This window comes from Myodes glareolus, chromosome 17 (genome assembly GCF_982192425.1).
Source record: "Myodes glareolus chromosome 17, mMyoGla1.1, whole genome shotgun sequence".
In the NCBI taxonomy this organism is placed as follows: Eukaryota; Metazoa; Chordata; class Mammalia; order Rodentia; family Cricetidae; genus Myodes; species Myodes glareolus.
The window spans coordinates 65947180-65960275 of NC_142042.1; the positions used below are offsets into that span (position 1 = coordinate 65947180).

At 38.4% G+C, this 13096-nt stretch overlaps 1 protein-coding gene across 29 annotated transcripts in view; it reads left to right on the forward strand.

Moving 5' to 3' along the window:
* The window catches only part of Ubap2l (ubiquitin associated protein 2 like), a 56868-nt gene that overhangs the window by 8827 nt on the left and 34945 nt on the right, over nucleotides 1–13096 (forward strand). For 9 of the 29 annotated variants that reach the window (XM_048455800.2, XM_048455837.2, XM_085678197.1 and 6 more), the window contains exons 5-9: nucleotides 3766–3967; nucleotides 4333–4428; nucleotides 8422–8467; nucleotides 8922–9034; nucleotides 12040–12099. In XM_048455800.2, coding sequence (XP_048311757.1) covers nucleotides 3766–3967; nucleotides 4333–4428; nucleotides 8422–8467; nucleotides 8922–9034; nucleotides 12040–12099 — 517 coding nt within the window. The remainder of the gene's footprint in view (nucleotides 1–3765; nucleotides 3968–4332; nucleotides 4429–8421; nucleotides 8468–8921; nucleotides 9035–12039; nucleotides 12100–13096) is intronic. The other 20 variants (XM_048455881.2, XM_048455912.2, XM_048455888.2 and 17 more) reach the window with 3 other exon arrangements.

Sequence of the window (13096 nt, forward strand, 5' to 3'; positions counted from 1 at the left end):
GGAGATTGTGGTAGATTACAAATATTATGCTTTATATATACATATCCTCTTCATGAGAATCATAGGAGAAAACAAGTGAAGTCTGGAATAAGTTGTTCATTCCACAAGACTGATTTCAAGGCTAATAAGGCTTAGGTTACTTTGAATTAGATGTATTACTTATAGTCTTGATTACTAATCATGGAAGATTTCTGTTCGTTTTAGTTGCTGATAAAGAGTCACAAATTGCTAGATTCTAAATACAGGACTTTCCTCTAATATTTATTAGCTTCTTATCAACGTGCTCTTTTAATGCTTAAATAGTTTTTTTTCTGCTAGTTAAAAACAAGCTATATAGGCCGTTGACATTCCTGGATCTGATAGAGAATATCTTGGAGCATCGCTTGTGTTGGAATTTAGACAAACTGCTCTCATATCTCCTTCCCACCTAATAAGACTTTTTCTTTTTGTGTTTGTCATGTTTTTAACAACAACATTATCTTACTACATTTGTGATATTGCTATAGCACTAGAGAACTTTTATGTGAGAAGATCATTTTGAAACATTTTCACTTTACTGGTCTTACATTGAGGATTTTTGATTGGGATAGATTTCATCCTTTAATATGTCAATTAAAGATGTTCATTTGTTTTTCTGAGATAGGGTTCCTCTGTGTATCCCTGGCTGTTGTGGAACTCATTCTGTAGACCAGGCTGGCCTTGAACTCAGAGATCCACCCGCCTCTGCCTCTGGAATGCTGGGATTAAAGGCGTGCACCACCACCACCCAACTCAACTGTTTAAAGATATCAGCTGTCAGCAAGCTACTACAAAATTATTAATTTCTTAGGATAAAAGCAAATAGTGGGAAATGGGTTTATTTTTATTTTTAATTTTTACTTACTGTCTCACAATTTCATGTACATATAGTATATTTGATCATATTTCCCCCATTAGTCTTTCTTATCTTCTTCTGCCAAACTTCTTTCCAACATGTCTTGCTCCTATTTTACTGCTTATGTGTGTACCTTTAATTAGACTTGGTTGTGTGAAAATGGGTTGGGAGTTCCTTACTTGAACAAGGGTAATTTTTCAGTGCAACATCACTGAGGAATATGATTCCCCCCTCTTCTAGCAACCATTAACTGCCTGTATCTCCTTAGGCAGGGGTGGGGCCTTTTGAGCCCTTCTCCCATCCATGATGGAATGTTGATGGACCTAGTCTTGTGCCAAGTCACCACTGCTGATAGGAGTTAATGGTGTACATGCCATGTCATATCCAGAAGATGCTTTTCACAGCACTCCTTCCTATCCTCTCTGGCTTTTACATTCTTTCAGCCATGTTCTGACATGCTCCCTCAGTCTTGGGAGGGGTGTTGTGATACCCTACTTAGGGCTGAGTATTCAGCATTTACTTATTCTCACCACTGTGATCAATTAATGAGTCTATCAAATGTTGCTCACAACAAAAGGAAAAAAAAATTGTTTAGAGCTGGATGTGGTGCATGCACTGGATAGACAGAGGCAGACAGGTATCTGTAGGTTCTAGGCCAGTTTGGTCTACATAGTGAGTTCAAAAATAGCTAGGGCTGTATAGATCTTGTCACGAAAAAACAAAAAGTAAATATTTAGAATTCAGTTTAATACCCTGTCCATTTAGTTGTTTTCTCCTTCCTTCCTTCCTTCCTTCCTTCCTTCCTTCCTTCCTTCCTTCCTTCCTTTGTGTATCTGTGTGTATGTAACAGGGTTTTAGCGTGTGTGTGTATAACGGTTTTAACCTTACATCAATCTTCTGCCATAGTCTCCTGAGTATTAGTGTTTTCAGTGTGTGTTCATATGTGTGGTGGGGCAGGTACAAGTGTGTGAGATTAGAGAGTAACCTCCAGTGTTGTTCTCAGCCATGTATTTTGTATTATTATTAAGATTATTAAGACAGGGTTTCTCCTTAGCTTTGGAGTCTGTCCTGGAACTCTGTAGACCATGATGTAATTGAACTCATCGAAATCCACCTTTCTCTGCCTCCCAAGTGCTGTGATTAAGGGCATTCACCACTACCTCCTGGCTGTTGTATTTTTTGAGACAAGGGGCTCTCTCAGAAGATATGGAACTCAATTAGACAAGCACCAGGGATCTTCCTGTCTCCACCTCGCCAGTACTAGAATTACAAGTATATGCTACCATGTTGGACTTTTAATGTGAATACTGGGGCTCAAACTCAAATTCTCATACTTGTGTGGCCAAGCACTTTAACTACTTGCTCTAAATGGAGATTGTTTGTTTGTTCCTGGCCGCCCAGATCTGAATAATCACACAGAAGCTATATTAATTACAACATTGATTAGCTCAGGCTTCTTATTTGCTAGCTCTTAAATCTTAAAATAACCCATTTCTATTATTCTGTGTATGTATCATCACGAGGCTGTGACTTGCCAAGTAAGATTCCCATGGCCATCTCCTTTGACAGTTACGTGGCGTCTTCTTGACTGTTCTCTCTCTCTCTCTCTCTCTCTCTCTCTCTCTCTCTCTCTTTCTCTCTCCCTTTCTTTCTCACTTTCTGTCTGTCTGTCTGTCTTATTTTGGATTTCCCACTTGGCTTTACTCTGCTAAGCCATTGACTGGTACAACTTTTTTTTTTAAATATTTATTATGTATACAATATTCTGTCTGTGTGTATATCTGTAGGCCAGAAGAGAGCACCAGACCTCATTACAGATGGTTGTGAGCCACCATGTGGTTGCTGGGAATTGAACTCAGGACCTTTGGAAGAGCAGGCAATGCTCTTAACCACTGAGCCATCTCTCCAGCCCTGGTACAACTTCTTTATTACCAATGGTAATAAAACATATTCACAGCATACAAAGGTGAATCGCACATCAACTTTCTCTCGAACCCTGTACATTTATTTACAGGAGTAAAATGTAAACCTCAAACTTGGTAACATTCCTGCTTAAATTCCCACCGCCATCACTCCCTGGTGCTGGGATTACAAGTGTAGACCACCATGCACCATGTCTGGCTTAAAATATTTATTTTTGTTTATGGATAGTCTTGTTTTACTATTATTTTGTGCTTTTTAAAAATTTACTGTTTTTTTTGTTGTTGTGTGGTATGTGTAGGGGTATGTGCATATGGAAGTCAGAGTCTAGCAGTCGGGTTGGTTTTCAAGGCAAGTCCTGTTACCTGGGAGCTTTCTCACTGGTTGTCCTCATGCCTTTTAAAAGTTCTTACATTTTTTCTTTATAGAAATTATATTTTGCTTATTTTCTTTCACCTTGTGGCTTTTGTCTAGTGCTGTAAATTTGATCTCTCACTATATCAAAAAGGGGAAACAAGCTACAGAATATAAGCTTAGGGCATATCTAAATCAGCTACAATAGTAAATCAAATGGCAGTACTGGTGGCATTGAATATTTTTTAGTGGACGAGATCATAAAAACCTGTGTCTAAAGATGATCAGAGTAGTAATGAGCAGTAATTCTTTTTCATTACAGAACTTAGTCTGGTGTCTGAAGCTAATAGACACACGGATTTCTTTTTTCGAGCCAGGGTTTCTCTTGTGTAGCCCTGGATGTTCTGGAACTCACAATGTAGACCAGTCTGGCCTTGAACTCAGAGATCTGCCTTCACCTGCCTCCTGAGTGCTGGGATTAAAGGTGTGAGCCACTACTGCCCAGCTCAAAATTTCTTAAGCTGGGAATTCTGAGAAAATAATATTACCAGCTTTCACCTCTGGTGTACTACTTGTAGTCCATATCGATCAGTCACGAGTGCTCTACCTTTCTTTAGCATTCCTGGGAGATGGTTGGGAAGAAGAAAGGAGTCTCAGGACAGAAGGATGGTGGACAAACTGAGTCAAATGAAGAAGGAAAAGAAAATCGAGACCGGGACAGAGACTATAGTCGGCGACGTGGTGGGCCACCAAGACGGGGGAGAGGTGCCAGCCGTGGACGAGAGTGTATGCATGGGGCTTTATCAAAACCAGCTGTGGGTCAGTAATGTCTAGACTCCAGGGATGTGTCAGGCCCCTGCTAGGCAGGACCTGGAGCTGTTATGTCACCTGTTTGCTTTTCTTGCCACCCATCTGTTAAGGTCTTGACATCTTTTGCATGTAGCCTTTCCTATAACAGTCACTAACACGTCACTAAAAGACCATGTAGTCATTAGTAAAGTTACTTGACTCAGTTCTCTGTGTGTCTCGTCACTACTTCTTTAGTAACCTTCATGTTCCATCCTGCCAAGTCATGTTCTCTTAGTTTTGTCTCCTTGACACTGTATTCAGTATTCCGTATATGTCAATATAAAGTGTGCATCTTCATTGACCTTGTTTCTGGCTGTGTATGTTTTATATTTCAGTTCGGGGCCAGGAAAATGGATTGGATGGCACCAAGAGTGGAGGACCTTCTGGAAGAGGCACTGACAGAGGCAGAAGAGGCCGTGGCCGAGGCAGAGGTGACAGTTTGGTGGGGAGATGATTAGTAGGCATTTACCTTAGTATGATTGACAGGCAAATATGTACTAGTGTATATATTTGTGCTGGGTAGGATGGGAAAGAAAGTATCTAGTCTTGCTAATGTAATACACTTGTTTGAAGATTCAGCAGTGTGTGTAAGCATATTGTGTGTGTGTTTGTGGGTGGATGGGGAGCCAGAGGTCAACCTTAGGTGACAGTGTTCTCCACGCACTTTTTATTTTCTAGTTTTTGTTTTTTTAGTGTTATTTTATTGTTTTTAAATGAGCTATGCATTTTTCCCTACTCCCTTCTCTCTCTTCCCTCTCTTCTTACACTCTCCCTCCTGCCCCCCACACTCCCAATTTACTCAGAAGATCTTGTCTTTCAACTTTATTAAACCTCCTCCCCAGCCCACCCCACCCCCCAGAAAGATTATATTTGCCTGATGATAAACAGTGAGTTCAGGGATTCTAAATGTCTTTTTTCACTCTACTTCTTCCTACCCATTTTCCTTGGCTCTATTCAAAGTTTCTGAGAGATGACTAAAGGGTTTTTTGTTTGTTTTTCTGTTTTTTTATTTTGCTTGTATATGCTAGGCAAGAACTCTAACCTTGTGTTATAACCACAGTAGAGGGCATCAGATCTAGATTTAGAATTACAGACTGATAGGAATTACTTTGTAGGTTCTGGAAACCAAACCGAGGTCTTCTATAAGGGCAGAAGCACTTTTAACCACTGAACAATTTCCACTTAATGTTAAAAGTAGCATTATTTTGTCTTTATTTACTTGGTTTTTCGAGGCAGGATTTCTCTGTGTAGCCTTGAATTTACTTTGTAGATCAAGCTGGTCTTGAACTCAGAGATCTCTCTGCCTTTCCCTCCTGAGTGCTGAGATTAAAGGCATGTACCATCAGTGCCTGGCCTTAAAAGTACCATTGTAACCAATCCATAAATTTTAAATGAATGATTATTTATTTATTTAGGATAGTGTTGAAAAAGTGACTTAAAATGCATCTGGCTTTAAGACCTTTTTTTCTTATGGTTGGGCAATGCTGGTAAATGTCACTCCATTACTTCCCAGCTCAAGGTCTGTCCCACCGTCTTACCCCCATGTTAAGTAATATAAAATCACTTAATTACATTTTTATTTATTTTGTGTGCATATATGTGTGACATATAGGTAGATGGCAGAGGAACTCTTTCCACAATTGAATCCTGAGGATTGAACTCAACTCATTAGATTTGGCAACAAATATTTCTACTCCATTGAACCGTCCCACTATTCCTGTTTGTTTTGGTTTTTCGGAGATGGGTTCTCTTTAGTTTTGGAACCTGTCCTAGCACTAGCTCTTGTAGACCAGGCTGGCCTCAAACTCACAGAGATTCACCTGCTTCTGCCTCCCCAGTGCCGGATTAAAGACTTAAGCCACCACCACCCAACCCTTTTCTGGTTTTAAGACTTGTATTTTCTAGTAAGTTTTTACTTACTTTTTGTTTGTTTGTTTTTGAGACTAGGTCTCACTCTGCAGCCCCTGGCTATGTAGACCAGGCTGGGGCCTGAAACGCACAGAGATTAACCTGTTTCTGCTTCCTGAGTGTTGGAACTGCAGATGTGTGCCACCATGCCTTTGATATGTTCAGACTTGTAATGCCCTTTACTAAGTAATTATTGTAATAGCTTAGGCAAACTTACCAATTATTCCACTCCAGTTATACCAACAGAGTTGACTCGGTTGTTAAAGATGAAACAAATTATTATGAACCATAAACTGTTAGATTCTTAACACATTAAAGAAATAAGGAGACATAGTACTGGTAAGGAAAGAAAAATTAAAATTCTTAAAAGAAAAAGAAAGCCCCTCAGCTATTTATCAGTAAGGCAACCATCAGAAATGCTTCCTGTAAAGTCAAAAAAAAAAAAAAAAACTGGTGTTGAAGAGTGTTTGCTGTTCTTGCATAGTGTGACATGAAGGCTGCTTTTTTTGTCCTGGCTGCCCAGCCCCAAAATAATCACACAGAAACTATTCATTAAATCACTGCTTGGTCCATTATCTCTTGCTTCTTATTGGCTAACTCTTACACCTTAATTTAACCCATTTTTGTTAATATGTGTATCACCACGAGGTCGTGGCCTACCAGCAAAGTTTCAGCGCATCTACCTCTGGCCACAGATCCATAGTGTCTCTTGACTCTGCCTTCTTCCTCTCAGCATTCTGTTAAGTTTTCCCCTCTTAGCTCTGTTTCCCTATAGCTCTGCTATAGACCCAAAGCTTTTATTCATTAGCCAATCAAAGAAACACATAGATAGAAGAACCTCCCACACCACCAGAGAACTTGGGTTCTGGTCCCAGCATCCACATAGTGCCTCACCACCATTTGTAACTCCTGTTTTAGGAGGTCTGATGCTTGCTTTGACCTTCTCAAGCTCTTCTTGTGTGATGCACATAGATAGACTTTGAAATGGTGTTCCATTTACATAGCATGTTCAGTCCTGGCAAGACTGTATAGTGAGACCATGATTCCGAAAAATAATCAAATAATAATACATATATTTTTTTAAGCAGTCAAAAAAGTCACCTGGATGGTCATTCAGCTTAATGGCAAGGCTGGCCTAGCATGCATTGGGTTTGATACCTTGCACTGAGGTGGGAAAGTGCAGTATTTATCCAAAACAAAAAGTTTGACTAAATTCACATTCATGGATAAGCATGGCAGTCTGCTTATTTTACCAGAATTTAACCAAAACACCACCACCCACAAAAAACCCTAAATGCTTTGTACAGAACAGCGACAGTACCAAGGGAAAAGGTAGTCTACACTTTACCAAGAGTCTTTCTCTCTGGCCGGGTCAGATGGGGTTTCAGACTTGCTGCTGTAAGGTCTTCAATGCTGTTGTCATCCACCTCTGGCCATTTTTTTCTGAATAACATCAATTATGTTATCTGTTAATGAGACATTGTAGGAGAAAATTTGCACAAATAACCAATGAACAAACAGAAAACTAAAACAACTATGGGTTCAAGATTTATTTTAAGGGTCTGGAGAGATGGCTCAGTGGTTAAGAGCATTGCCTGCTCTTTCAAAGGTCCTGAGTTCAACTCCCGGCAACCACATGGTGGCTCACAACCATCTCTAATGACGTCTGGTGCCCTCATCTGTCCTGCAGACATACACACAGACAAAATATTGTATACATAATAAATAAATATTTAAAAAAAAAAGATTTATTTTAAAACTTGTAAGATGATACACTTTTGTTACATATATATTTGCTCTGAGTTTGGCTCTAGTAAGCTTTGGTAGAAAGCTCTGGTTTTAATTGGCCTCTTTCTCCCTTTTCTGTTTCTGTTCACTTACTGTTCCTTGATCTTAAACAGTCCTACTTTGTATTTTGGGTTAATTTTCTACTTTTTGAAAAGTTTGCAAAGTTATTTGGGAAATTGTTCTCTATGTACAGTTCACAACATCTGGCATCTATTTATTCTTAGTACTTCATTGATAATGGAGAGTCCACAGCTGAGGACTCAAGGTGGTGGGGCGATTAGCACTGTTCCTCATCTCTCCTGTACATTCAGACCCACTGATTCAGAATTGTCAGTTGCAATTTCATAAACCCAGTTAAAGGAACAGCTCCTATCAGCCAAAAGTGACGCAGAATTTTTCTTGCTGGACCAATTGAAGAATGACACCTTGTTTTTGTTTTTTTTTTTTTTTTAGACAGGGTTTCATTGGCCTGGAGCTCACTAGTAATATCTTAATGCGTGGATGTCAAACACTTTGTTAGGTCTCCCTAGCCTAAGACTCAGCAATCAAAGACTTAAGCAACAAATAAACAGCTGTTGACCGTAGTAATTGTCCCAGGTTAGATTGACTGGTGTGTTCCATAGGACTGAGTGAAAGAAAATTTGGTAGCAACCACTTGCTATTCATAAGTGTCTGGGCTGGTAAGATGTTCAGTATCAACTTCTAAAATATGCCTATTTTTTCTGCAGGTAGCTCTGGTAGGAGAGGGGGAAGGTTTTCTGCTCAAGGAATGGGGTAAGTTTCCTTGATTTCTAATTTTTCGCCCTTAGAATCTTAGCCAGAATGAGATCAGAATGTTTGTAGACTTGCTTTTTGAAGAGAGCTCTGCTTTCTTACTAACCTGAGCTGGCTTTAAGCTCACAGTCCTCTTACCTCAGCCTCCCAAATGGTGGTGTTATAGATGTGTACTATGATACCTGGTTGATTTGTAGATGAATAAAAAAGTGTAGATTTGTGCTCTTTTCTCAGATACAGGCATTTACCATCTAGATCACTTGTGTATAGCTTATGCTTTGCCATTTTGCATTGCTGATAAGAAAAACAAGAATGTGAGATTATAGAATGGGCAGTGAGTAACTCAGCTCCCTTAAAAAGGAAATAGTTTTATTCTGATTGTTTTATTTGAGTTAACATTTGTTGAATCTGCTAATGAAGTTAGAAATTCAAAAGCTTTCTTTTTTCCCCCCAGAACCTTTAACCCAGCTGATTATGCAGAGCCAACCAATACTGATGATAACTATGGCAATAGTAGTGGCAATACATGGAACAACACTGGCCACTTTGAACCAGATGATGGAACAAGTGAGTGACTTTTCTGTCTTTGGGATTTTTTGGCATGGTGCTGTGGATTCAAAAATCAGGGTCTGCATAATAGGTAAATGCTCTGCCATGGAGCTGTACTCAGTCCTGGAAATAACTTTGTTTGCTTTGTTTGAATCATTTCTGTTATTTTAAGGTTATATTTAGCTTTAAAACCAGAGAGCACCCAGGCAGTGGTGGTACACACCCCTTTAATTCCAGCACTCTAGAGGCAGGAACAGGTAGATCTCTTGAGTTTAAGGCCAACCTGGTCCACATAACGAGTACCAGGACAGCCAGGGATGAACAGAGAAACCGTATCTCAAAAAACAAAATAGAAAAAACAAAACCAAAAAACTCGTGTAATTTTAAGACCTGAAATAGAGGTGATGATACAAGGATGAAGAGTTATATAAATGTTAATGTGTATATTTTTGGTTAGCCATGATTTTGTTAACATCTTGATCACTGTTTTATGAAGTAGCCAGCACGGTGTTGTGCTTCCTCTTCCCCCTTATTATTGTTTTGTTTTTAATGTACTTGCAGGATGGCCTGGAACTCATTTTTTTGTTTTCGCTTCCTAAGTGCTGGCGTGATAGAGGTGTGTCAGTCAATACACCTGACCTGATATCAGTCCTCGCTTAAGAAAATTTTGTGCATTTTGTTACTGATAAGACTAGATCTCCTGCTATAAACTATGTAATCGAGGATGGCTTAGAATGAACTTCTGGTCTTCCTCCCTCTACCTGTCCAGGAATTTTTCCTATTCCTGACCAGGAATACGTGCATACACTATAACTGGCTTTAAAATAGACTGTATCATCACCATCTTAATGATAAAGCTTAAGACTGAAAAAGAAATTATGAATTTACTTGTATTTGAATTCAGAACTATTTGACTCTAAAACTTGATGTTCTTTGCATTATTTCATATGGTTGCTTCTATGTCTGAATGTATTTCCTTTAGTGTTCTCTATTAGGGTAGTTTCATCTTTTGTGTATAATCAAACCAATTAAGTTACTTATTGTCAAGATCAATAGGACTTAGAATCAAAGTCAACACTATTGATTTGTTTTCTGATAATAAAATAGAAATATTTCCTTATTTTCCCCCCAAGGTTTTATTTGTTTTTTGTTTTTTGTTTTTTTGAGACAGGGTTTCTCCATGTAGCCTTGACTGTCCTGGAACTCACTGTGTAGACTAGTCTGATCTCAAACTCACAGAGATCTGCCTGTGTCTGCCTCCAGAGTACTAGGATTAAAAGTGTGTACCACAACATCCAGTTTGGAATGTCCTTTTTTTTTTTAATTTTCATTTTTTGATGTATCTTAGTATCATATCAAGAAGAGTACTTCTAGTTTTCCATTAAGTGGTCACTTGGTAGAGTATTTATCGGATTTGAATAAAACCACATTTTCTGACTAACTTTTGTACCTCATCTAGGTTTCATGTAAATGTTTAATGATATATTTAGACTTATGGGATACACCAAGTTATGTTCAATGGTAAAAGACAATGTGCTGTTTAATGAGAGCAGCTCCAGAATCTTTAAGAATGTCTTAGTTTTTGTTTTGTTTGATATCTTCATGGTGCTGGGGATTGAACCAGGGGAGTGTGCATGCTAAACAAGAGCACTGTCCTTGGCCTCTAGAGTGCCTTCTTTTTTGTGATATCATCTAACTTTTCCTGTCTGAGCTGACACATGAGAGTTTATTGTTTTTCCTGTTTATAAAGAGGTCTGGCTGTGTGATGGTGGCACACGCCATTAGTCCCAGCATTTGGGAGGAAGAGACAGGCAGATCTCTGAGTTTGAGGCTAACGTGATCTACAAATTGAGTTCCAGGACAGCCAGAGCTACACAGAGAAACCCTGACTCAAAAAGGAAAAAAAAAAGAGGTCTTGGTTTAACAGAGGCCTGAAATTTGTTTGTTGACATGCTACTATTAAAATTTGAAGATTTTACCATATATGTGTGTGTATATGTGTATACACACATACATATATGCATATAGATTTATGCATATAGATATATAAATATATAAATGTTTTGAGTGTTTTGTTTGTATGTATGTTTGTATACAGTATGTGTGCTTTTTGCCTGTAGAGTCCAGAAAAGGGTGTTAGTTAGATCTCTTAGAACTGGAGATTGGATAGTTACTTACTGCTATGTGGGTGCTGGAAATTGAACCTTGGTCCTCTGGAAGAGGCCAGTGTTCTTAGTCATGGAGGCATCTTCCAGACTTTTAAAAAGTTTTAATATTTACCATGGGTGAAGGCAAAGTTGAGGTACTGAAAAATTGTGGTTATCTTATTAGGTTTTTCTGTCAGTTGGCTATAAAATTATATTTTCACTTAATAAGTTGTATAGACTTTAGAATTGTTCTTTATTTATTGTTAGTTTTGTAGAGGCACTGGTAGCTGTCTCAATAGAAAAAAAATTACTCGTTTTTACTTACAGTGTATTCTTGAATACTTAGCTTTTTAATCTTGGGAAGAAGAGATAGTGGAAAATGAAGTGACTTTCTTAGTTTAGAATAGAAAACTTAGTGGTTTGTGTGTGTGTGTGTGTGTGTGTGTGTATGTATGTGTATCAGGGACCGGGGTGAGGAAGAATCCATAGCTATCTTTAACTAAGAATCTGGTTAGTAAATAAGAACTGTTGTAATTATTAGAAAAGATTAGATTTTTGAAGTTTGAAGTCATAAATCACTTATGTGTGGCTAGAATGAAATGATTGATGATGCCACTGTCATCTTGGTGCAAAAGAATTGGTGGTAGCTTCGTAAGCTCCTTTTGTCAACTTCATGATGTGACATACCTTTATGCATGATCTCTTTTATGTTTTCATAGAACAAACTTCAAATTCCTTTTTTAATTTAAGAAATAATTCAAATCTACCCTTAAAATATCCACAGGTACAATGGGAATTATGTATTGGGGGCAGATGTTCTCATTCACAAGCAAAATTTCACTGGTTGTTCTTCTTTTCTTTTCTTTTTTGTTTCAGGACTTGATTTCATTGGGGTTGAGGGGTCAAATTATCCCCGAAAATTTGAGACTGCTCCTGGTATGATACATCCAGGCGCCTAATTGCCCCGGATATTTTTATAGATTTTTATGAATTGAAATATCTGTGGATATGTCATTTTTCTGTCTTTCTGCTTTTTTTCTTTCTGCCTTTTTCTTTCATTTTCTGTGCCCACTTTTCCCTCACCAAAATATATTCATTTAGTAAATATTTGGCATTTACATTGCCTGAGCTTTGTGTTGTGAGAATGCAAACTTGAATCTTTGTAGGACATTTCATCTTGCTGTTCCTGGCTTCCTTGTCCATGATCGTCCTTCCAGTACAGGAAAGCTCAAGTACTAGTTTTTGTATGTTTCCTATCACATCAAAGTAACCAGAGTGAAGAAAGAATATTCTTGCACAAAAACATCTAGTTTAGGCAGCTTTTTAGTCAGTTCTAACTCCAAGATCATGTTAAGTGCTAACTCCTTTGGGTTAGTGCAGGTGTCAGTGAGGAGAAAGAAAAGAACCCCAGAGTGAGAGGATGTGATTTGTGATTTGTATTTCTCTATAGAAGATCATTTCCATTATTAAGTGCTTTGACATTTTTAGATTTTTTTCCCTGTGTCATTATTTTTTTTTCCTTTTTTTTCTCTTAATAAGGTGGGATTTTACTATGTAGACAAGATTGACCTCAAAACTGTTGTGTGTGTATCACATGTTTTTGTCTGTCTGCATGTGTAAACGTGTGCACATGAAGCCCGGAGGTCAATGTTGAGTTCTTCTTCATTCTGTTGCTGTCCAGCAAGCTCTAGTAATTCTTTTTTGCCATCCTGCTACAGCATTAGTTTCATGCTTGGTTTTGTTTTTGTGATGTTAAGCAAATCATGCTCCCATTGAGCCAAATGCCAGCCCTGTACCCAACTTCTATGTGGTTGATGAGAATTGAACTCAGGTTCTCATGCTTGCATAGAAAGACTTTATCATCTTTCCTTGCCTCACACCCTCCATTTTTGGATGTCCGTGTACTGGGAGGAGGCATACTCAACTATTTGTT